Source organism: Silene latifolia, chromosome 10, assembly GCF_048544455.1.
Source record: "Silene latifolia isolate original U9 population chromosome 10, ASM4854445v1, whole genome shotgun sequence".
NCBI classification, from domain to species: domain Eukaryota; kingdom Viridiplantae; phylum Streptophyta; class Magnoliopsida; order Caryophyllales; family Caryophyllaceae; genus Silene; species Silene latifolia.
Window position 1 is genome coordinate 138,759,564 of NC_133535.1, and position 23,714 is coordinate 138,783,277.

The following is a 23,714-nucleotide window of genomic DNA, read 5'->3' on the forward strand; positions in this document are numbered from 1 at the left end:
TTAAGAAAATTATATATCTATATTAATATATTACATATATGCATTAAATCAAATCGAAAGAATTATTCAATATTATATATTGTGGAACCTAACTTGAATTATTTATAATCTACTTATTATATTTTTGTATGTTAAATAGTTAACATCTTTATACATCTAATAAACTATAAAGTTTAATAAAATTGTATAGATTCTAAATTTAATATGTAATTTTATGATGATAATAATTAATACCATAAGTGTGCATATTTATACTAATTAATTATTTTATTTTAAGGAAATTGACCATTTATAGTCTTCTATAAATATTTAGGAAAATTATCAGGCATCTTCTTTCTTTTAGTCTCCTTGAAATTAACCATCTTAATTAATTATTTTATTTTAAGAAAATTGACCATCTTAATTAATTATTTTATTATAAGGAAATTGACCATGTTTAGGAAAATTACCAAGCTTCTATATAATTTAATTTTAACCCAAACTATATAATATTTGCATTGAGATCCCTTAATCAGGTCCATCACACGGTGCTATTGATTTAAAACTATATAGTATAATTAATTTGTATAACTTTCTTTAATTACATTGAAGCCCCTTGGTTTCTGGATTTAATATATAGTATTGATATCTGTGATATAGTGTGCTCATTTGAATAAAAATAAATTAACTTGACCGTTTGAGTGGGCTAGCCCGACTCATGACCAATTTTCTCAGGCAATGGTTCACACCTGCCAAATTTAAGGTCCCGTTTCCTGGTCTAGCCCAAAAAAAAAAAAAAAAAAGTCATAAAACTTTATTTCAAATAGTCTAACCCGACTTGATCCGGCCAGTCGGCCACTGACCTGTTTTTGTGTGTCAAACTTAGCCCATCGTACATACCGGTTTAAGGTGTAACGTGCCTAGCATGCCTACCTTGGCCAATGTCCAAGGTTTGACATAGGGTCATTTTTAGGCCAGTTATTTAATGTCAGATTATTTTGAATTGGTCATTTTGAATTATTTGGGTCTAAATATCCCCTTAAATAAGTCGTATTGGTCTATTAAATATTATCTCGGATCACTTTTAAGTCTGGTCTATTAATAACTAGTTTGAATGCCCGTGCGTTGCAACGGGGTAATTAGCTTATTTATAATGCAAAAAAAAAAAACGTTATAAGCGTTTAATGTTTACATTATATGTCTAATGATTTGTTTACATATTATTAAAATATCTCTTTCAAAAAAAAAAAGATTAATATATACGTGGGTTAACTCTTATTTATAATTATATAATCACCCAACCTTATACTAATCTTACAATGTGGGACAATTCTACTATTTATAAGTAATATATTCACAAAAATTGGAATTTTTTTTTCTGATGCGGGACAATTCTAGTATTTATACATAATACTCCCTCCTATTCACCATTTTCTTCCCTATTTCCTTATTCGGATTATTCAGGTTTTCTTCCGTATTTCCTTTTTTGGGTTAATTTGTGTGGTCCAAATTCATTTGTATGTTGGATAATGTGTTTTGTGTGGTCCAAATTCATTTTCTTATTTCTTGTGCAAAAAGGAAAGGTGAAGAAAATGGTGAATAGGAGGGAGTATATATTTATCAAACCTGCATTATTTTTCAATATGGGACAAATAACATACTCAGAATTACACCATCTTTTTTGCACTTAGTTCGACATCCAACCAGATCTCGAATACCGAATACAGACAATTGCTACTCATTATATCTAATAGTTATATTTAAATTTAATAATATGATCAAGTACTCTCCATTAATATTTGTACTTTGTTTTTCTTCAAAAAAAATTTAACATAATTGAGATACGGAAATTTTCCGTGGTACCCCTTAATTTTGTTAGATTTTCCATGTTACCCCTACTTTTAAAAATCTGCCTATGGTACCCTTGAGGTTCCATTTTTTTGCCCATGGTACCCCCTAATGTAAAGGCTCTTAAATGGACGTTAAGTTTGATGGCGTGACAATAAAATAACTATTAAAAAATAATATCCTCTTTATTGTTTTATTGGTACGGATATCTCTCTTTTAAATGCAAATTTAATTAACTATATCTTTATAATATTGGAAATTTCTCCAAGACAATACTTAAGCGACTCAAAAGATTTTGGGTTGATGCCTAAGTTCCAAGGATGCTCATAGAATCACCCACTTTATGGTATATTTCGATGTTGGAAAATTCTATTTTTTATATGTAGTATATTTATCACACCTATATTATTTTTCAGTGCGGGAGATATAACATACTATGAAATACACCATCTTTAATATGTGCAAATTACATGAAATCTATAATACTCTAATGATAGCATTTCTTACCATGAATCTAATAATATTATTTTCATAATTTTTTTACCGACATTATTTTGTCAAATGAAATTTAAAAGTTTTTATATAAAAATTAGAAACATCACTTGAATATAAAATAAGAAATACATAGTATATATTATAAAAACTAAAAGATTTTCCAAACATTAACTTAGGTTAGAAATCATTATTGTAAAGACAGTAATACAAACTCTTTTAAGAGTTATCTCTGATAATACTTAAGGGAATCAAAAGATTTTGAGTTATGACTTCTATTTATAATCATAAGATCACCATGTCTTATGGTAATCTTCCGATGTGGGACAATTCTAATATTTATACATAGTATATTCACCACACTTACGTTACTTTTCAATGTAGGACAAATAACATACTAAGTACACCATTGTTTTTTTTTGCACCTACTTTCACATCAACCCGATTTAATAATGAAAAATACAATACAATACAATATACACTCTAATGATAGCATTTTTTTGCCCAATCTAATTATTTAATTTTCATACTATACTTTTTTTTCAAATGAAATATAAAGTTTTTATATCAAAATTATAAAAATCACTTTAATATAATATAGAAAATGTATATATATGGGACATTTCTATTATTTATACATAATATATTCACAACACCTACATTATTTTTCAATGTGGGACATATAACATACCAAAAAGTCTATATCTTTTATATCAAAAAATTTTGGATTAATGCCTAAGTTTCAAGGATATCTCCTATTTATATTTATAGAATCATCACCCTACCGTATACTATTATTTCAATGTGAGATACATAATTTAATTATTTAGACGTAGTATGTTCATAATGCCTATATTATTTTTCAATGTGAAAGATATAACATACCAAGAAATACATGTCTCTTCTTAAAAAACCACTATTGTATACATATTATTTTTCTTTGAAGGTAAAACCACTTAGTCTCGATCATTAGATATGGATCTCTACTTCGTACATATAACGACTCATTAATGCTCTATTACTGCATTCAGAAGACAACCATTAGTAAAATCTTTAGTTTTGTATTGTGTCAGGAGACTACCATTAGTAAAACCTTTAGTCTCTTTAAAACAATATTTATGAGACTCAACAAATTTTGGGTGGATACATAAGTTCCAAATATGCATCCTTTTTATAATCATAGGATCACATCACCTTATACTAATCTTTCGATGTGGGACAATTCTACTATTTATATGTAGTATCTTCACCACACCTACTTATTTTCCAATGTGGGACAAAACATACTAAAAAGTACACAATTTTACGTATTAAGAAGTACACCATCTTTAATTGTGCAAATAATATAAAATTTATACTCTAATGATAGCATTTTTTAACACAAAGCTAATTATATTATTTTCATAATTTTTTTATCGATATTTTTTTGCCAAATGAAATGTAAAAGTTTGATATAAAAATTGGAAATATCACTTGAATATAATTTAGGAAATATACATATTATAATAATTAAAAGATTTTCCACTTTATTTTTTACATCAAAAATTATACTTTTCTAAATTGATTTTTGATGATGTGGATGCTCTCAGATCGCTCGAAAAAACTCTCTTTTATATATAGATATATAGATTAAGATCCCTTTCAAATCATTTTGAACGTTGAGTCAAGCTTATCAAATCATGTTACTTTTGCAAATACTAGTTGTGACTCTTGTGAGTTTGGTGACTCACTAACTTGTGAGTAGACATATCGAACGGGTCGGACGGGTCAGATTCTGGGTCAAGAAATAATTTATAACGCCTTTTTTAACGATTTTTTAAATAAAAAATATTTTTTTAAAAATGTAAAACATATTTAAAATTAATATTTTAATCATATTCAATATTTACATTAATTATATTGACATAATTATTAAAATAATATTTTTTAGTAATTATTTTATTAGTAAATATTATAAAAGTTATTTAAAATTGACTTTTTAATTGTGTTTGTAATTTTAAGTAATAAAAAACAAAATTTTAACTATTTTTTCAAATATAATATATAAATATTAATATTTTTTAATATAATTCGTGATTTACCTTTGACCCAACGAGTCGATCCGTTTGCGTCGGGCTCGGCCCTAAAATAACGGTTCGGATTCAGGTTAAACAGGTCGTCGGATTAAAATTTCCGGGTCTTAAATCTGAAAAAACGGGTCAAGTCAAATTTTCGGGTCGGCCGGAATTTCACATGTCTACTTTTGGGTGGTGACTTGTGAGGACTAGCGAGGAGCCGAGGACTTGTAAGGACCAGCGAGGGGAAAATATTCCCAATTTTTTTTTACTTTGAATGAACAAACCCTATTCTATCTCCATTTCACTGTTTTATCACTTCACAATTTACAGTTGAAGATCGTCGAAAATGGGAGACGAACGCTCAAATATTGTTAACAAGAAACAAGTTGTTGAGCAACAAAGTTACCTCTTTGATGATCTAATTATTCAAGAAATTCTTACAAGATTACCAATTAAATCAATTCTTCGATTTAAGTCGGTTTCTAAACAATGGTATTCTACTCTATCTTCTTCCGATTTCGCCAAGACCCATCTTATCAAATCCCCGTTTGCTTACCCTTCCGCTCCTGTTAACACCTTGTTTATCAAATCTGGTAAGAATTTATACCTATTCTCTTACAATGATGATCAAATTTCTGGTAATTTTGAAGATAATTTGGTTAAAATTGACCTCGAGTTGGGATTCGAGAAAGATGAACTTGAACTGACAGGATCCTGCAACGGGTTGGTTTGTTTAACCCCAGTTTCGGATAAGTACTTCATTTTATGGAACCCGGCTACGCGTAAAATGCACAAATATGAAACAGATGTCTACGTTAAGCGTATTGCTGATAAAACTAATGAGCTCCGTCACGTATTTTGTGGATTTTGGTATGCATCCTTTGTTGATGACTATAAATTTATCCAAATTTTGAAACGGTGTTTGTTTAATGGGGATACTAATTGTATTGTTCATATCTTCTCTTTGAGGGAAAATAAGTGGACAAGATCTGATTTTGATTATGGTCATGATTTCCTTGTAACTGGACCCGCAAGGTTTACAAATGAAAGGTTATATTGGCCTGCTTCTGTTCTTTCTCCTGGTCATAGAACTATTATTCTTAGCTTCGATTTAGAGGTTGAGAGGTTTGACGTAATTAAGTTGGAGTCTAAGGAATGGTTAGGAGTCATGGGAGGGTGTTTGAGCAGGTGCGGCTCTGATTTCTCAAATAAAGATGACAAGTTAATGCACATATATGAATCTCACGGGGTGATAGGGAAATCAATTGGTTTTCCAAAGGGGTTGGGCTTAGGCATGACCTCTCAAATGACCGGGTTTACGAGGACTGGCAAGTTTTTTGTGACAGGGGCATTCAATGATAGGGTGAGTGATTTCGGTACTAGAATGCTGGGGGTAGTCGATACAGGTACTAAACCTATGCAATACACAGTGCTTTTGAGGTTCGATGAGATGATTGATATTACAAGATATGTTCCAAGCTTAGTTTCACCTTTTCCCTTTGAGAAGCTGTCAACGCCATAGATGCACTACATTGTTCATTGACCTGTGTGAAGATTTTGTATGTTCTGAAAAAGTGAAAATCTAAATTGCGTGTAGTATCTTAACCAACTGTCTTATACTTGTTAGAGTAGTCGTTCATCTTTTATAGTTGTTACTTTCACCATGTCCGTAGTAAGGCAGATTAACCGTTAATTTATCAGACCAACAAAATATGCTTATTGTCAGATAATTTTGCACATGAATCATGAACGTCTGTTTGGTTGGAATGTTTTGCTCTAGTTTATGTCTTTGTGTTTTCCCATGCACCATCTTCTAGAGTTTTGCCTCTATTTTTGTTAGATGCATAGAGATTCAAGACAGTCTGAAAGTGCAGTATGTACTATGATTAACTCTTTGCTTGATTGCTTATTTGCCTGTTCGTAAGACTGATTGATTGTTCAATGCTGTGTGGTTTAATCTAATCTCTTCGAGTTTGGGAAGTGACTTGTTTGCTGTAGTGCTGTACTGATAACGCCGAATAAAAATGAGGATATTTCACTATACATGTTTTTTTTTTTGAAGTAAAGAGGCTTTACCTCTGGTGTCTTACTCTCTGATACTACATTGTCACCTAGGACTAGCTGAGAGCTCTGCCTTGTCAATCTCAACCAAATTTCGGATGTAAATTTTAAGTTTGGTGGTTGATAAAATTCTATCTCAAACTAAGCAAAACTTAATTGAGTTTCAATTATCTTTTGCACATAAGGTCTTGAAAAAATGCGTCAAGCAGATTTTCGCATGAGAACTGTTCTCGCCATGGAAATTGCACCAGCTTTTTCCGTTGGATGAGGTTCTGTTCCTGCCCCAAATGGACTGGGATGTTACTTTTACGCGTAAGCAGTGAATGATTGCAAAATCAGGTGCGCACTAGATGGCCTATACATTCGGGATCAGGTCATGATAGGTGCAAGTAAAGAGGTTTTTTTGAGGTTTCAGGTTTGCTCTTTTATGGCTGCCAGTCATCGCTTCAAATGCTTCAACGATAACGACGAACTCTATGGTGGAAATTTGGGCCTTTAATGTCTATATTCTCAGGTGAGCTATGAGCTTTTTATGTTTTTAATAAAGTCCATTTCATGAGCATTGTGCTATGATTAATCCAATGTTGGCCTTTTTTAGTAGAGGAGTTGTCTTTCGACATTGTTGCGATGAACCAAATGGTATGTAGTATTCAAGTGATTTTGTGTTGTGCTTTATTTTCTTACAGTTGGTGTCGGTCGGACTTTGGAGTGTATTTGCTGCTTCTTACCTTTGCTTTAAGGGTGAGCTTGACGCCATACCGAAATACACTTTGCCATCAAAACATACCTTAGAGAAAATAATGCTCTTATTTACTGGGTGGCAGAATATATTTCGTTGTGCGCGTTTTTGTTCCAATTGTTTCTGTTCTTATGGTTAGCCTATGAAGCAGAGTACTGTTTTTTTCAATATTTGCAGCACAGATTGATCCGGATTCATGAAGTAAACAACGAACTACTTAATAGTTAATGTACTCTGCTATAACTTTGGAATAAACGGAATTTTTTTTATAATGAGCTACGTTTGTGAAGTGTGATCTCACCAATTTCTGATTGCTGTAAATTGGATACATTAAATCTGCTACTACAGTTCATCAAACTGTGTGTCTTCGATAGCACCCACTTAGGTAGGAGTATACTAACCCATCGGAACATGCAAAATGAGTTATACATTAATCTATGTTTGTTAGTAAGCTCTTACATACCCACTTTGCTTCGGCAATTCAGTAGTCTATTTATATTTTATAATATAAATTAGTTTGGTTTTGGTGTAATGACTTATGAGGAACAAAACGTTTTGCTTGTGACGGACACTATCTGTCAGACTGTCACAAGCTTAGTGTCCGTCACAAGCTTAACGTCTTGCTTGTGACAGACACTATCCGTCAGACCGTCACAAGTTTAGTGTCCATCACAAGCTTAAGCTTGTGACGGATAGTGCCCCTCTCATAATAAGGCAAGTGGGTAGGGCTGTTCATTTAGTGGTCCGGACCAAAGACCAGACCGGACCGGACCATTTGGTCCGGACCAGACCGGACCGAATTTTGTTTGGTCCGGTCCACGGTCCACCTATTTACTCTACTTTGGTCTTCAGTCCGGTCCTGGACCAACCCGAATGGACCGCGGACCGGACCATGGACCGAAGTTATGTAATAAAAGAATTTTTAAATTTGTAATATTATTGATTTTATTTTCTACTTTGTTTACACGTATTATAAGATGTGTAATTATGTAGTTAAATTTCGTAAGAAAATAATGTTGTTTATTTTGATCATTACGAATTTCTCGAGTTCTATTTTTATATGGTAAAACATGTCAATGACAATAATATTTGGTCCACTTTGGTCCATTTGGGCTGGTCCGGTCCGGTCCACGTGTTTTTGTGGTTCAGACCGGACCGGACCAATATTAATATGGTCCGGTCTTCGGTCCACCTCTTAACCCTTATTTGGTCTTCGGTCCAGAGAGTTTGGTCCGGTCCGGTCCGGTCCCGGACCAATGAACACCCCTACAAGTGGGAGGGCAAGTGGGGAGAAATAGAGCACTTCATGAATAGTGCCACTTGCATATTGTGAGAGGGCACTATCTGTCTTCAGCCTGTGACGAATAGTGTCGTCTTCAATGAGAATTTATGTTGGTGATTTAAGTATAATTACTGGTTTATTTTAGCATATTCGGCTTTGATCATAGACGGGTAAGTTCAATATAATATAATGTAAGTTCGAAAAGTACGGAATATGTTTACATAATTATTTACTCTGTCCTATTCACTATTTTCTTCCCTATTTCCTAAAACGGATTATTCAGGCTTTTTCCCTTTTCTTATTTTGGAAATTTTTAATCTTATTTTATTCATTTCTCTCTCATATCGTCAAATCCCACCCAACTCTTTATTCATATTTTATTATTTTTCTTAATATTTTAACCCCACAATTCCTTATTTAACTCGTAATTATTCATAAAATAGAGATTAGGTGGGAGTATGAATTTACGGTACAATTTACTAATTGCGCAAAGTTGGCCAACACGTGTATCTAAATTTCACTATGTGATACGAGAAAAATAGTATGGCCAAACCAACACGTATAAAATAGAGACTAGGAGTGTCTGACACGAGAAAAATAGTATGGCCACTTGCCCACCTCAACACGTAAAAGCAACAGGCAGCTACACGCCTACACCTTTGTTCTTCACTCAGTCACTCCAAACCAAACACCAGGTTTTTTCAGTGAATTGTTTGTTTAATTCAGATCTTTAATTTTGTATTTCTTACTCATTTTAGTTAACAATTTTAATAATCTTACAGTTGCTATTAGTTTAATTTTTGAGAAAATGGGAGACAATGACCCAAATATTGCTAAGAAGAAACAAGTTGTTGAGCAACAAAGTTACCTTTCTGATGATCTGATTTTTGAAGAGATACTTACAAGATTGCCCGTCGAATCCGTTCTTCGATTTAAGTCCGTTTCCAAACAATGGTACTCTACTCTTTCTTCTTCCGATTTCACTAATGCCCACCTTTTGAAATCTCCCTTGTCTCACCCTTCTGCTCCTGTTAACACCTTGTTTATCATGGATCTTAAGAATTGTTACCTATTTTCTTATGATGATGATAATGATCAGATTTCTGGTAATTTTAAAGATAATTTGGTTAAGCTTGATTTGGACTTTGACATCCAGGAAGATTATCTCGAACTTACAGGATCTTGCAATGGGTTGATTTCTTTGGGCAGTATGTCCAATTCAAACCCAGCTTCTAACGAATACTTCATTATATGGAACCCGGCTACTCGTAAGCTGTGCAAATATGCATCATATGGGTATTTAGAGCATTTTAATAATGAACACTACTTTTTTGTAGCTCCTGGATTTGGATATGTATCCTCTATTGACGACTATAAATATGTTCGAATTTTGACGGTGCTTTGGGAGATTGAGGGAGGTGACTATGATGGTACGAGTAATATTGTTCATATCTTCTCTCTCAAGGAAAATAAGTGGAGAAAAATTGATTTTGATTTTGATCATGATCATATCGTTCCTTATGGACGAGCCGTGCTGATTAATGAAAAATTGTATTGGGGTGCTCGTAGTGGCGGAGATAGTAAGTTAGTTGTTAGCTTTGATCTAGGGCTTGAAAGGTTTGACATTATTAACTTCAACTTGGACCGGTTTGATGACTTAGGAGTCATGGGAGGGTGTTTGAGCAAGTGCAACTGCGATAAGACATTTACAGGTGACAAGTCAATGCATATATTAAAACCTCCTTCCATAGTAAAATCTATTGGTGTGCCAAAAGGGTTGAGATTAGACACGAAATCTGAAATGATCGGTTTTACGAGAACTGGCAAGTTTTTTGTGACGGGGCCATTCAATGATGAGCCATGGGATTTCAAAATTAGAACGTTGGGGATAGTTGATACACGCACGAAACCTATGCAATACACAATGCTTTTGCGGTTCGATCATTTTTTCAAGATGGCAAGATATGTTCCAAGCCTAGTTTCACCGATTCCTATTGAGGAACCTTCGGAAGCATAGATGCAATACAACATTCCCTTGCTCCTTGGCATGTTGGAAGGCATTGTATGATGATGTATAAAAACTAAGTCGCTTATAGTATTCTATGTGAATGTGTTGTACTTGTTCAAAGTAGTTCCTTGCATTTGGTTCAATTTTCTTCATTTACATGCACCATGTTTCTAGTAATTAAACCTGTTTAATCCTTCAATTATCGTGCAAAATAAGCTTTTTATCAGATGGTAGTGCACACGAATTGGTGTTTATTTGGCTTGTTAGACTTCATTAATCTGTCTTCATATGGGTGCACCCAGATCAGTAAGATTTTGGCCTTTGCGGGTGTATGTCTTTCGTTGATTAGGAGGCTCGGAATTTGGATAAGCACATCAATGATGGAATCTATAGCAGTCAGCAAAGATCATCAAAAAGACGATGGAGGAATTCAACGAATGGCTGGCCCCCTTTGCTCAGTATGTGCTATGCTTGTCTCTTTGCTGGCTTGCTTATTTGTCTCTAATATGATCTCGTAGACCCTTGAAAGTGATTTGTTTTATAACACCAAATATAAATGGGGAGGGTAATTACTATTACTAAACTTTCTTCAGTAGTCGATATCTCTGTCATGTCATTCTAAACAATAGTTCACAACAAAATTTGGGTTTGGCTAATGAAATTCTATATCAAGCTTAGCACAGTTTGATTGGGGAAGGTTAGATTACCATTTGCACACAAGGTCCTTGACAAAATGCTTCAAATGAGGGAAATAAAAAGAGGGTATATCCGTCTTAAATTTAAGACGGGTCAAGAGTAGTCCAAACTAACCTAACATAACACGACAATCTTATACGAAGTACTCCGTAGTATATTTCTCTTTTATTTCCTTACATCATAACGTAACAATAAAAGGTGCTTAAAATTCGAGCCAAAAGAAGAGGGAAAGAAGAGGATCCAAATTAGTTAGCCTACTTACCCACACAAATCTTAAGTTTAGATGAACAAATCCTGTTTCAACCTCAATCACTCCCTACTCTCACAATTTACAAGAAGATTGGAGAAAATGGGGGAGAAAGAACCACATAATGCTAAAAAGAAACATGTGATTCTCAACAAACCTCGCCTGTCTCAAGATTTTATCATTCAGGAAATACTTACAAGATTGCATGTCGAATCCATTCTTCGATTTAAGTCAGTTTCTAAACAATGGTATTTTACTCTTTTTTCTTTCTTCCGCTTTTGTCAATGCCCACCTTATCAAATTCCTCTTTTCTCACCCTTCCGCTGTTATCAGTTATCACCTTGTTTATCATGGGCTATAAGAATTGTTACCTTTTCTCTTATGACGATGATGATGATACAATTGCTGGTAGTTTTGAGGATAATTTAGTTAAGCTCGACGTTGAGTTTGGGGTCGGAAAAGATTTACTTGTACTTACAGGTTGCTTCAATGGGTTGATTTGTTCAACCTCTGCTTCTGCTGAATACTTCATTATATGGAACCGCGATAAAGTTTCTGCGACTCTGGGATTTGGAAATACATCCTCTGTTGATGACTACAAATATGTTCAAGTTTTGTCAACAGTGTTTCAGGGAAATTTTAAAACTTATACTGTTTGTATCTTCTCTCTTAGGAAAAATAATAAGTGGCGGAAATTTGATTTTGATCATGATGCTGGCATTTTTTGTAATACTCCGTATTTATGAGTCTTTGGTTACTCTATCGAGTAGGCCTTACTCTGTCGAGTAAGGGTGAGTTGCGTTTTAAAATAGTTTCTGACCTGTTGGGTACTCGATCGAGTAACTAGGATACTCGATCGAGTAAGGGGGCACTCGATCGAGTACCTTAGCTACTCGATCGAGTAGCTCGGTTAGCGGGTGATAATTCGACGGGTTTTGTTAATAACACGGATTAATATATAAATCTTTCCGTCACTTTCATAATACACTTTTACAAACCTAATAACATTAAAAGGGAGATTCAAGTTACGTTCTTCGCATTCATCCGTGTTGTTGACAAATCCCGGAGCTTGAGAGGTCGGATTCCATCGTTCTTTATACCTTTGTGATCCTTGCGTCGAGGGTAAGATCTACATACCAATTTTATAGTATTTCGTCAAGTTTCGTTAAACCCTAATTTTGGGATTGGGGGTTTTGTGTTAGTTTTGTGATTGTTAGTAATTATGTGATTATATGTTAGGAGGAGGATTCGTAGAAAAGGATTTGTGATACAGCTGTTGAGACCGTCTGATTGTGTTGCTGTTCCAGGTAGGATTTCCTACTCAGTATTAGTCCCATAATGGGATATTGGTTGATGTGTTGTGTTTGGTTGGTTGATATAGTAATTGTATTGTGATTGTGGTTGTGATCGTTGTCTATGGTTCGCGAGGCGTGGCCTCGGCTGAGTGGGGTCACTTGCGGGAGTGGCTTCACGCCCTAGTTTCGCCTTCTTTGGAACCCGCCACAGAAGGGATGTGCACATTAATGGACAGGGTTATCGCTCATTATGAGGAGCGGGGATTTGGTGGGTGCAGGCTGCGGTCCCCCATCGCGCGCCGGTCCAAAGGGACGATCGGTGATTGAGATTGTTGGGATCGGCGTGATTGTGTGTGTGTGTGTGACGGTTAAGTTTCTGCTTTTATCTTATTGTTGATATATTGAGTTGTGTGATTAGTACGACCCGTTTAAATGTTTTGAAAACGTGGTGATCCATTCGGGGTGGTGAACAGTTATTGAGCGGTATGATATGACGCGTATGGGATAGCTGGGATGAGTCACCACGTTGCAATTTAGAAGTCTTCCGCCGTGTCCGACGCTTGATAGTATTTGATAGTAGATAGTTTTGAGAACTTGTATTTCCTTTTGTCAGTTTTGGTTTTGAACATGTAATCACTTAAACTATAATTACTTTTAAAATACGTTTCTTTATTGTCTTATGATATTCATTGCCTCGGACAACCGAGATGGTAGTATCCTTATACCTGAGTGGTCCTGGTAAGGCACTTGGAGTATGGGGGTGTTACAAATGGTATCAGAGCGACAATCCTGAAACCTGTAACCAATGAATTTAATGAATATAGGGAGTCAATTAAAATGAAACCGGGGTAAAAGTTGTAGGAGCTAATGCAAAGACTTGGGAGACGTCTTAAAGTCGCGAACTCGCCCTACAATTTTGAACCGGTCACTATGGGATATGAGTCGGGATCGCTATGTGTTTACCCTGTGTATTGTGTACCTATGTAGTGATGTGTGGCATGAATCAGTGGATGTATGTATGTTGAGAATGGGGAATGTGTAGAAAAGATGGTGATGATGTGATTTCGTATTATTGATTGAAAATATGATAGTTGTTTTACGATATGGCATTATAGAAATACGGAAAGAAAATTTGTTTGATTGGAGTTATACATAGAGTTATGTATACATATATGTTGTTGGTAGTGTTGTACGAGTTTATATAGCTGAAAGTTTGAGTAAGAGCATGAATAATTGGTGGAAAAGATGATAATTGTTGCATGATAATATGATATTTTTTTTTTTTATAACGCATGTTGTATGATGGAAGAGATTTTATAAGGTTGTTATGCTAGTAACATGTGAATATGATACTTGATGTCATATAATTGTGAACCCTTTTGTTTACGTAAAGTTATATAATAAAAACATGTGGGTAATATGTGATTGGTAAGTTGAATGATATATGTGCATCGAGTTATTTGTTACTTGGCTTTTGAAGTTAGTAACATGTGGTTAGGGATACTGGTTTTATGAGCATCGAGTTGTTTTTTTTTTTACCATGTTGTCGTTTAAGTTGTTGGGAAGTAAAATCAAGTAGTTGTGTTTTCGATTATAGGGAGGTTGTCTTTAAACTGTTATAACTTTAGATGCATAAATGATTTTAATGTGATTCCAATTGGAGGTGATAGCTTGTCCTTTTACGATTCTAACGATAGGTCACACGCCCAAAACGACCAAGAAATGAGTGAGTTATGATTGTTTTACGAAAAACTGGACAAAGTCTTTGAGAAATGCGTAGGTACTCGATCGAGTAGCCTTGGTACTCGATCGAGTATGGGGGACTCGATCGAGTACGTTAGTTACTCGATCGAGTAGCCCTGGTGATTTGTTTTACATGCTTCTGATCTTCACCTACTCGGTCGAGTAAGTCACTTACTCGATCGAGTGTCCAAGATTTCGATCTAGTGACCCCTATTTTGGGTCATATGCTTATCTTTTGAATTCATTGCATATTATGTTTAATTCAAAGTTGTTATTTTGCTTCTTTATGCATTGTTTTACATGTACGTTGGTCTTGACGCGTAAGTTACCCAATCTTGTGGTGTAGTGAGTGGCACCTGTGGTGAGTATGAGTTCGGTGGGAGGACATGAGTTATACGTGGTTGTGATAGATAGTGGAAAAAGAAAAGGATGATCGTTATGGTTTATTGAGACATAGAGCATGTTTTGTGAGATGAGATGAGCGATATGTTTGTACGTTGAGTAATGCAAAAGTAATTAAATGGGGGCAAGGGATGATGTGAGTTTATGGAACGTGAGAATGAAAGGATTGAAATGAGGGACGCAAATGGTGGCATCTTGAGATGTGTAAAGAATCATGGAGGAGGATGGTTAGGAGTCGTGTGGGTTAAGAATATACATAGTGAAAGTTCGTTTTAAAAAGGTTGAGAAGAGTAGTATATAGTGAACTTTGTGGAGACATGTCGCGAGGTGGATTTGTAGAAAGTGAATGAGTTTGGGAGATTTGGTTTATTAAGAGATGAAACTACTGTGTGATTTCCTTGGGCAATTAGCGGTATGAAAGGAATTTTGATTTCTAGAGATATAATTGTTGAACAGTAAACGTTGATTCTATGGATGGATTAGTGGCAAGGGTGATTGATGACATAATAAGAGAATATTTGTGGTAAGAAAGAGTGAGATGATATCGATATGAAATAATTAGATGTGAGTTTTGGAGCAAAGTGAGAAAGTAAATCCTAACACTAAAGAGTTAGGTAGAAGTGATAAGGAGTTGAATGGTTAATTGATTTTGTAGAGTGTAAAAGAAAAAGAATGAGGGGAATAAAACTAAGAAAATGTTGACCGGAGTTGTGTGATATAGAGGTAAGGAGTTGTCGAGATGTGTGCTACCAATCATGAGGATGTTAGTTAATGGTTATAGAGGAGTTTCGGGACAACATGATTAGTCTTGAGTTTTGAGGAATTCAAGAAAGTAAGAAGTTGGTAGAATATCTGCATGATATGAGATTTTGGTGGAGATTTAGATGATGATACAGTTAAGAATGGTATTGGGAAGAATGTTGAAGTAATTTTGTTGATGGATTTGATGTTCGTTATTTGGGATGTTAACCAAAGATAGGAAAGAAATCGTGATATTTAGAGATGAGTGTAAGGATTTGATGTCCGGACAGTGGTAGTGTTATGGTTTGTGACTAATGGTTAAGGGTGAGGATATATTAGAAAGGTAACAATTCTGAAGCGGTTGATTTTTTTTAGAGACCAGGTTGATATGTATGGTTGTGAGAGAGTGTAAGATGTGGTTATATGAGGCGGTTGTTAGTAGTTGAGTATTAATAGTATGATTACATTTGGCAGGGGGTGATGGATATGCGAATGGGAGAATATGTTATGAGGGGCATATGAGTTAAGCTCGGGCGACAGGTAACCTTTGTTGAGTGGTAACTTACGTGATCAGGATTGACTAGGTGGATGTGATTACGGGTCTATGATACGTGTAAATGTTTGTGTGAGGTTCTGACCTCACAAGAAGCGGTATGGTGTGATAATTATAAAGTTGTTATATGATTGTTTTGTAATTTATGTTGGGTACGGTATACTAATGGAATGAGGTTCAAAAAGGTAATAATGTGATTGATCTGGCATGGATAGTTAAAATTGTATGTGTATGGATGATACTTGTTTATTCCGTGAAATGGTAAGGATGATGTTCATGAGATTATTATCTGTTTAATTCATATAACATGTTGCATTGTGATTTAGTAAAGTGGATTTGAGTAAGTTTTTCTTGTTCGAGAAGTTATGTTGGGTCAGTGTTTATGGGATTGTGTCTGTTGTGATGTCTATCGGTGTAGTTGTGGTGCCTCGGGTGATGATCCGGGCACGGTACCTAGTGTTGTGATGCGGGTATTTTCGCACTGCGGTGTGGTCATTGGTGGTGGTGTTGCGATGTCGTCACCGGTTGTGGTGGAGTAGGCGGGATGATTATGATTCGAGTTTCAAAGTACATACCATTACACATAAATTGTTGTTTTGTTTGATGTTGCTTCCTGTGAGTTTCAGTTTGTACAGATAGACAGTTGTTTTGTTTATTGATGTTTCTTACCAGTTAAGTTTTGGTATGAGGGTAGAGTATGATATGAAAGAGAGTTGTATATGTTTTCGTTGTTGTCATGGTATAGTGACATTATGTTGATGGGACACGGTTGTCGGAAGTTGTTCTGATTTTTTGATCTTGTTTTAAGATGAGGCTTTAGACATAGTCATGGTAAGTGATTGGTGGAACATGTGTTGTATTGATCTGGACGCTGCAGGTGGTTCATAATCAGATTTTGGAACAGTGGGTGTAGGGTGTTGGGAATTAGTGTCATGTTAAGTTTTGTTTGAGTTTTGCGGTAATAAAGAAAAGAACTTGAGGATCTAGTGTGAGTGTACGTAACGAGTGTAGATCGTGAGTTATGCTTTTGGGAGATAGGTGCCTTACATAGAGAGGTATGTTGTTTTGCAGTAAGAATGGAGAGTTAGTATGGTGATTTTGCTACGAGTTTTATGGTATAAGTTAGGTGGTGTGCCGCATGAGTTGAGGTATGAAAAATGTTTAAGTAAGAGAGCCTTGGATATGTGCATGGCGAGTGTTTAGGTTATAGGTGGTTATCTTTGACATGCGGTGGTGATAAGGATAATGAAAAGATATATCTAGGATTTAGTATTAGTGAGTTACGAGGACGTAACATTTATCTTAAGAGGAGTAGGACGCGATAAAAGAGATTTTGATGGTTGTACATATGGTAGTATATTTGGAAGTAGAGTGTTGGTGTAGCATAAGGTATGGATTTGTATATGTTGTGGTTGATAGTGTTAAAAGGTCATGGACGTGCTTGTAGTAGTTCAAGGTTAGGAATGCGAGAATACTTCGATAGTGTTGACAATTGGATGATGAGGTTATGAGTGTGAGTAAACTTCGAGGACGAAGTTCCTTTTAAGGGTGGTAGAATGTAACATTCCGTTTGATGTTTATGTAGTTGGTTATGTATGGAGTTAGTGTCAGGAGAGTTTATGATGTAGTTGATACGACATCGTGAGCGAGGTGTGGAGGTAGGAATAGTTGGTAGAGTTGGTACTAAGAGTTCATGGTTTCATGTTCGGTAAGTTGGGGTTTTGTTTTGAGTTCTTAGTAGCTTTGTTGCGTCTTGACCGAGTTAGTATGTTTGTTTTTTATGTATGGGTTGAACTTCGGGGACGAAGTTCTTTTAAGGAGGGAAGACTGTAATACTCCGTATTTATGAGTCTTTGGTTACTCTATCGAGTAGGCCTTACTCTGTCGAGTAAGGGTGAGTTGCGTTTTAAAATAGTTTCTGACTGTTGGGTACTCGATCGAGTAACTAGGATACTCGATCGAGTAAGGGGGCACTCGATCGAGTACTTTAGCTACTCGATCGAGTAGCTCGGTTAGCGGGTGATAATTCGACGGGTTTTGTTAATAACACGGATTAATATATAAATCTTTCCGTCACTTTCATAATACACTTTTACAAACCTAATAACATTAAAAAGGAGATTCAAGTTACGTTCTTCGCATTCATCCGTGTTGTTGACAAATTCCGGAGCTTGAGAGGTCGGATTCCATCGTTCTTTATACCTTTGTGATCCTTGCGTCGAGGGTAAGATCTACATACCAATTTTATAGTATTTCGTCAAGTTTCGTTAAACCCTAATTTTGGGATTGGGGGTTTTGTGTTAGTTTTGTGATTGTTAGTAATTATGTGATTATATGTTAGGAGGAGGATTCGTAGAAAAGGATTTGTGATACAAATTTGTTGAGACCGTCGATTGTGTTCTTGTTCCGGGGATTTCCTACTCGGTATTAGTCCCATAATGGGATATTGGTTGATGTGTTGTGTTTGGTTGGTTGATATAGTAATTGTATTGTGATTGTGGTTGTGATCGTTGTCTATGGTTCGCGAGGCGTGGCCTCGGGCCGAGTGGGGTCACTTGCGGGAGTGGCTTCACGCCCTAGTTTCGCCTTCATGGGAACCCGCCACGAAAGGGATGTGCACATTAATGGACAAGGTTATCGCTCATTATGAGGAGCGGGGATTTGGTGGGTACGGCTGCGGTCCCCCACTGGCAGGGCTGGTCCAGTGGACAGTCGGTGATTGAGATTGTTGGGATCGGCGTGATTGTGTGTGTGTGTGTGTGTGACGGTTAAGTATCATTTGCATTTATCTTATTGTTGATATATTGAGTTGTGTGATTAGTACTGACTCCGTTTAAATGTTTTGAAAACTGTGGTGATCCATTCGGGGGTGGTGAACAGTTATTGAGCAGGTATGATATGACGCGTATGGGATAGCTGGGATGAGTCACCACGTTGCAATTTAGAAGTCTTCCGCTGTGTCTGACGCTTGATAGTATTTGATAGTAGATAGTTTTGAGAACTTGTATTTCCTTTTGTCAGTTTTGGTTTTGAACATGTAATCACTTAAACTATAATTACTTTTAAAATATGTTTCTTTATTGTCTTATGATATTCATTGCCTCGGACAACCGAGATGGTAGTATCCTTATACCTGAGTGGTCCTGGTAAGGCACTTGGAGTATGGGGTGTTACATTTTTTTGAAGCGAGTACCTATGATTGTTAATGAAAAGTTATATTGGGCTACTCGTAGTGGCGGAGATGGTAATATAATTGTTAGCTTTCATTTTGGGGTTGAGAGATAATATAATTGGGGAAATATAGCAAATCATCCTCATAAGTTTGATACTACGGAGTATGTGCAAATAAACCCCTTAATTTATAAATGTAGCAAATAGGTTCCATAAGTTTTTCTTAATGTGCAATTCACTACATATTTTATTTTTAATAATGAAATTAATGAAATTTACTAAATTAAATATATTTACTATTACTAAAAGTCAAAATTATTGATCAAATATTAATCCTAAAATTTCTAATTATTAGATAGCATGTTCAATTTTTTTTTTCTTTTTTTTTTGTATTTTGGTGAAAAAATATTCATAATATGAGAATTTTTATTTTTTAGTCAAGTTACAATGTCCAATTTTTTTTTTATCTTAAATTTGGTTCATATTTTTTGTTGAATATGTAAATTTTGTATTTAATTTTTAGTAGATATATTTAAAATGATTTTTATAATAGAAAATAATATGTTTTAGTTAAAAAAAATGGTAGAAAAATTGATTTGGGCTTAATTGCACATTTTTGAAAACTTATGGGGGTAATTTGCTACAAGTGAAACTTAGGGGGTTGAATTGCACAACATACATAAGTTATAGGGGTAATTTGCTACATCCCCGAATTTAATTGTTATCCTAAAGTAATTAATTTTGGCGGAAATTTTTCTATTAGAATAACGTAGGCGGATTATTATGACCCGTTCGTTTACATTTGTTAGGTTATAAAAAGAGACGGATTAATATGACCCGCAATGTTGACCACTTGTAAGAGGACTTACGATTATGAAACACGTGTATCTAAATTTCATTATGCAATGGTGTGACATTAGGTAGCATGGACGCTCCTTTTAATTAGTTGTTCCATATCCGACAATGTGTCGGATATCGACACAAAGTGGACACGTCTAAATGTGTGGGATATCTATGAACGAGGAATGAGATGTCGAAAGACTAAAAAAAATTGATTAGAAAGATTATTTGAGTGCTAAATGAAAATAAGATATAGTCAAAGTCAAATTTTACCTTTATTTATTTAATTATTGATATCAAATACATTTAAAAAATAAAATAATACATTAAGGGTGTTGATTTTCGCAGTACACATTTTACTCATCGCAGTACATATTTGACCATTTTACCCCTCCCATTTCCAAAAATCATGTACTACATAGAAAATTTGCTTAGAAAAAGAGCATCGGAGCTTCAACCAAATCCACCTCCTACCAGCCCTCCCCACCAACGATTATCACCAGCGACCACACCCCCACCAGCTTCTCCTCGCACCGGCGACCACCCTCAAACCTTTCACCCATCTAATACCACCATCATCGGCCCACCACTACGCCGTTTACGCCGTCTGTTTCCTTCTCTATCACCACTAGTCCCGCCGCCCCTTTCTGTCGTACCACCATTAGCCGCGCCACTCCTCCATTGATGTCCATAAAAGCACCATACACAATAAGAAACTCCCAAATCTGGAAAAAAGTAATCTTAACTCTAAACTAACAAGGCACAAGTAACAAAAAATCATTGATGAAGCAATAATTGATCATTAATCTTTAATGAATATAACGTATAATTGGTTTCCAAGTTGAATTACAATAAATCATTAGAAAAAGAACGGTAATTGTGGAAGGGTATAGATTATGGAATCTATAGATTCCATCATCTATACCCTATGTGGGGGTAAGGTGGTTGGTTCCTTAAAGATATCCTCAAACTCCCGAAGAAGACCCGAATGTCAATAACATATGACCCTTCCATGTTGGTGCACTCAAGTAAGGGATAAGCTCTCATGGCAAATAACTGAGCTCCAGGTGGTTGTTTTGCTAAAGAGGCCTGCATTTGCTTGGCAGACACCCAATGCAATGTTCCACTCTGACAGCCCCTCAACACATGTTTCTTTCTCTGAACAGTAAACTCCATTCTGAGTTGTTTGAAGTCCCAAAGAACTGGTCCCAAGGACTCCAGCCACTGAATACCTAGCACCATTTCACAGCCTCCCAATGGTACTAACTTAACATCGCAGCAAATTCATGCCCCTGAAGATGCCATTTAAACCCTTGACACATAGATTTAGAAATTATAGTCTCCCCATTTGCTACAGTCACCATAAAAAGACAAGTGCTTTTAATTTGACCCTGTGTTTAGGAAGTTATGAGTGCTTCCAGAATCTATCAGAATGTGAATAGGGTTTCCTTTCACCTTACCGATTACTCTCATAGTCGATAACGGCATTCCCATGGATAGCATTAAGTGAAATTAAGGGTGGAATAGTGTCTTCTTGCCAATACTGAACAGACTATCGCATGATCGCTCAAGTCCTTCAACCGACCCCTCTCCGAGTCGGGACTATCCCCCTCATCCGCTTCCAAGGTCGAACCGGATACTATGTAATTGTGCAATGATTTATGATTGGGTGCCCAAGTTTCATTACAAGTAAAACACAAGTTTTTTGCTCTCCTTTCCTGCACCTCTTTTTCACTCAACGCTACTGACTTAATTTTTTGAAAAGCATTTTTTGTGGAATTATTGGAATGTTGTGTATTTGAAAAATTCTTTGGTGTAAAAGATGGAGAATTCTGTTTTAGCTGAAAGGAAACAAAAGGTTTAAAATTAGGTTTTTCAAGAATTGGTCTATTATGTGAATTATGTGAGTTGGAATGATTTCTCTTATGAATTGAAGCCAATGTGTTTTCCTGTAATCTGGCCAAAGAATATGCTTCTGCTAGAGATTGGGGTTTGAACATTCTCACAAAGGTTTCTATATGTCAAAGATCAAGATCCTTAAGAAAACAACTGATTGCTGTTTTTCGATTAAGACAGTTCTATTTAGGATGTTTGTCAAATTGATCCTGATAATTTTCTACTAAACCTTTTTGCCTTAAGTTCATGATTTCAAAGATGGGATCATCATAAGGGGATGTGCCAAAACCTAAATAACATTGCAACCTTATAATCTGACCAAGTAGGCCAGTCACCAATGGGTCTTGTTTTCATTAAAGACTGATGCCACAACAAAGCTTTACCCTCTAAATGAATGGATACCAATTTAACTCTAATGTTTTTAGAGGTTGCATCAACTTCAAAGAATTGTTCTACTTTATACAACTACCCCTGAATATCATCCCCTTAAAACATAGGAAATTCAATTTTGGAAAAACGAGCAAAATTGGAATTAGGGTTAGGGTTTATTTGAATACCTCCATTAAGAATTCCTCTGTGATTACTATTACCCTGATTATTCGCCACCAATTGATGCAATTGACGCAACATGTCCTCCATTCGAGCATTTGATTGATCCAACCCCGCCCTTTGCACCTTCAATGCCGATTGCCAATCAATTCGATCTTGTTTGTTGTTTTCCGGGCAATTTCCCCAAAGTTGCTTGAATGTTGATCATGTCTTCCTGAACATGCTTCAATTTGGCCTCCAAAGATTGCAAAGAATCGACCAATTGATTCTCGAGAGTCGCGCCTAACCTTGTTGTTGACCATTGTTGCGATTATGAAAGCTTTACCCATGAAGGAAGTTTGATACCACTTGCAATGTACTAGAATTATGACGCAACACTACAAAAAGAATTAAAACAGCGATGATTTTGGCGATCAAATCGATCGCCAAAATCAATTTGGCGATCAAATCGATCAAACGCGTCGCGGACCTTAGTCGCCTTTTCTAGCTTTGGCGACTAAAGTCGGTCGCCAAATTTGGCGACTGCCAAATCAGTCGCCAAATGCCAAAAATGGCGACTGATAGGGTAGTCGCCAAATTGGCGACTGATTAAAGGTAGTCGCCAAATTGGCGACTGAATAGCAGTCGCCAAATGCCAATTCAGTCGCCTTTTTTGGGTGACGTAGCCAGTTTGGCTGATGTAATTTGGCGACTGAATTGGGATTTGGCGATCGAATTCGATCCGCCATTTTGGCGACTACCTTGAATTATTCTACCTCAATTCATCAATAACATGAATTATCAAACTAAATTTATCAAAATCAAGTCCTAAAGAAGGTTCTACTTAGCTAATAGATAATTTCTCTTAATCCAAAAGACGGTTCCACTTAGCTAATTCCATTAATGCAAAAGACGGTTTCACTTAGCTTAATATTATTAATAATAATAAGACGGTTTAATTAGTAATAATAATAATAATAATAATAATAATAATAATAATAATAATAATAATAATAATAATAATAATAATAATAATAATAATAATAATAATAATAATAATAATAATAATAATAATAATAATAATAATAATAATAATAATAATAATAATAATAATAATAATAATAATAACAATAATA

The 23,714-nt window shown here is 35.4% G+C and overlaps 2 protein-coding genes across 4 annotated transcripts; both read left to right on the forward strand.

The window, feature by feature from the left end:
• Positions 1-4,612: 4,612 nt before the first annotated feature.
• LOC141606024 (F-box protein CPR1-like) lies at positions 4,613-10,692 on the forward strand. 3 transcript variants are annotated; one of them, XM_074424987.1, is made up of 4 exons: positions 4,613-6,776; positions 6,853-6,951; positions 7,124-7,894; positions 8,450-10,692. In XM_074424987.1, exon 4 carries the CDS (start codon positions 9,267-9,269, stop codon positions 10,473-10,475), a length of 1,209 nt encoding a protein of 402 aa, XP_074281088.1. In that variant the 5' UTR covers positions 4,613-6,776; positions 6,853-6,951; positions 7,124-7,894; positions 8,450-9,266; the 3' UTR covers positions 10,476-10,692. The 3 variants fall into 3 exon arrangements, with proteins under 3 accessions (XP_074281088.1, XP_074281089.1, XP_074281091.1); XM_074424988.1 differs by lacking the exons at positions 4,613-6,776; positions 6,853-6,951; positions 7,124-7,894 and having other exon boundaries at positions 9,049-9,153; positions 9,241-10,692; XM_074424990.1 differs by lacking the exons at positions 4,613-6,776; positions 6,853-6,951; positions 7,124-7,894 and having other exon boundaries at positions 9,054-9,153; positions 9,251-10,692.
• On the forward strand, positions 4,723-5,898 carry LOC141608347 (F-box/kelch-repeat protein At3g23880-like). Its single transcript, XM_074427711.1, has one exon. The coding sequence runs from the start codon at positions 4,723-4,725 to the stop codon at positions 5,896-5,898; it is 1,176 nt and encodes a 391-aa protein (XP_074283812.1).
• Positions 10,693-23,714: the final 13,022 nt, after the last annotated feature.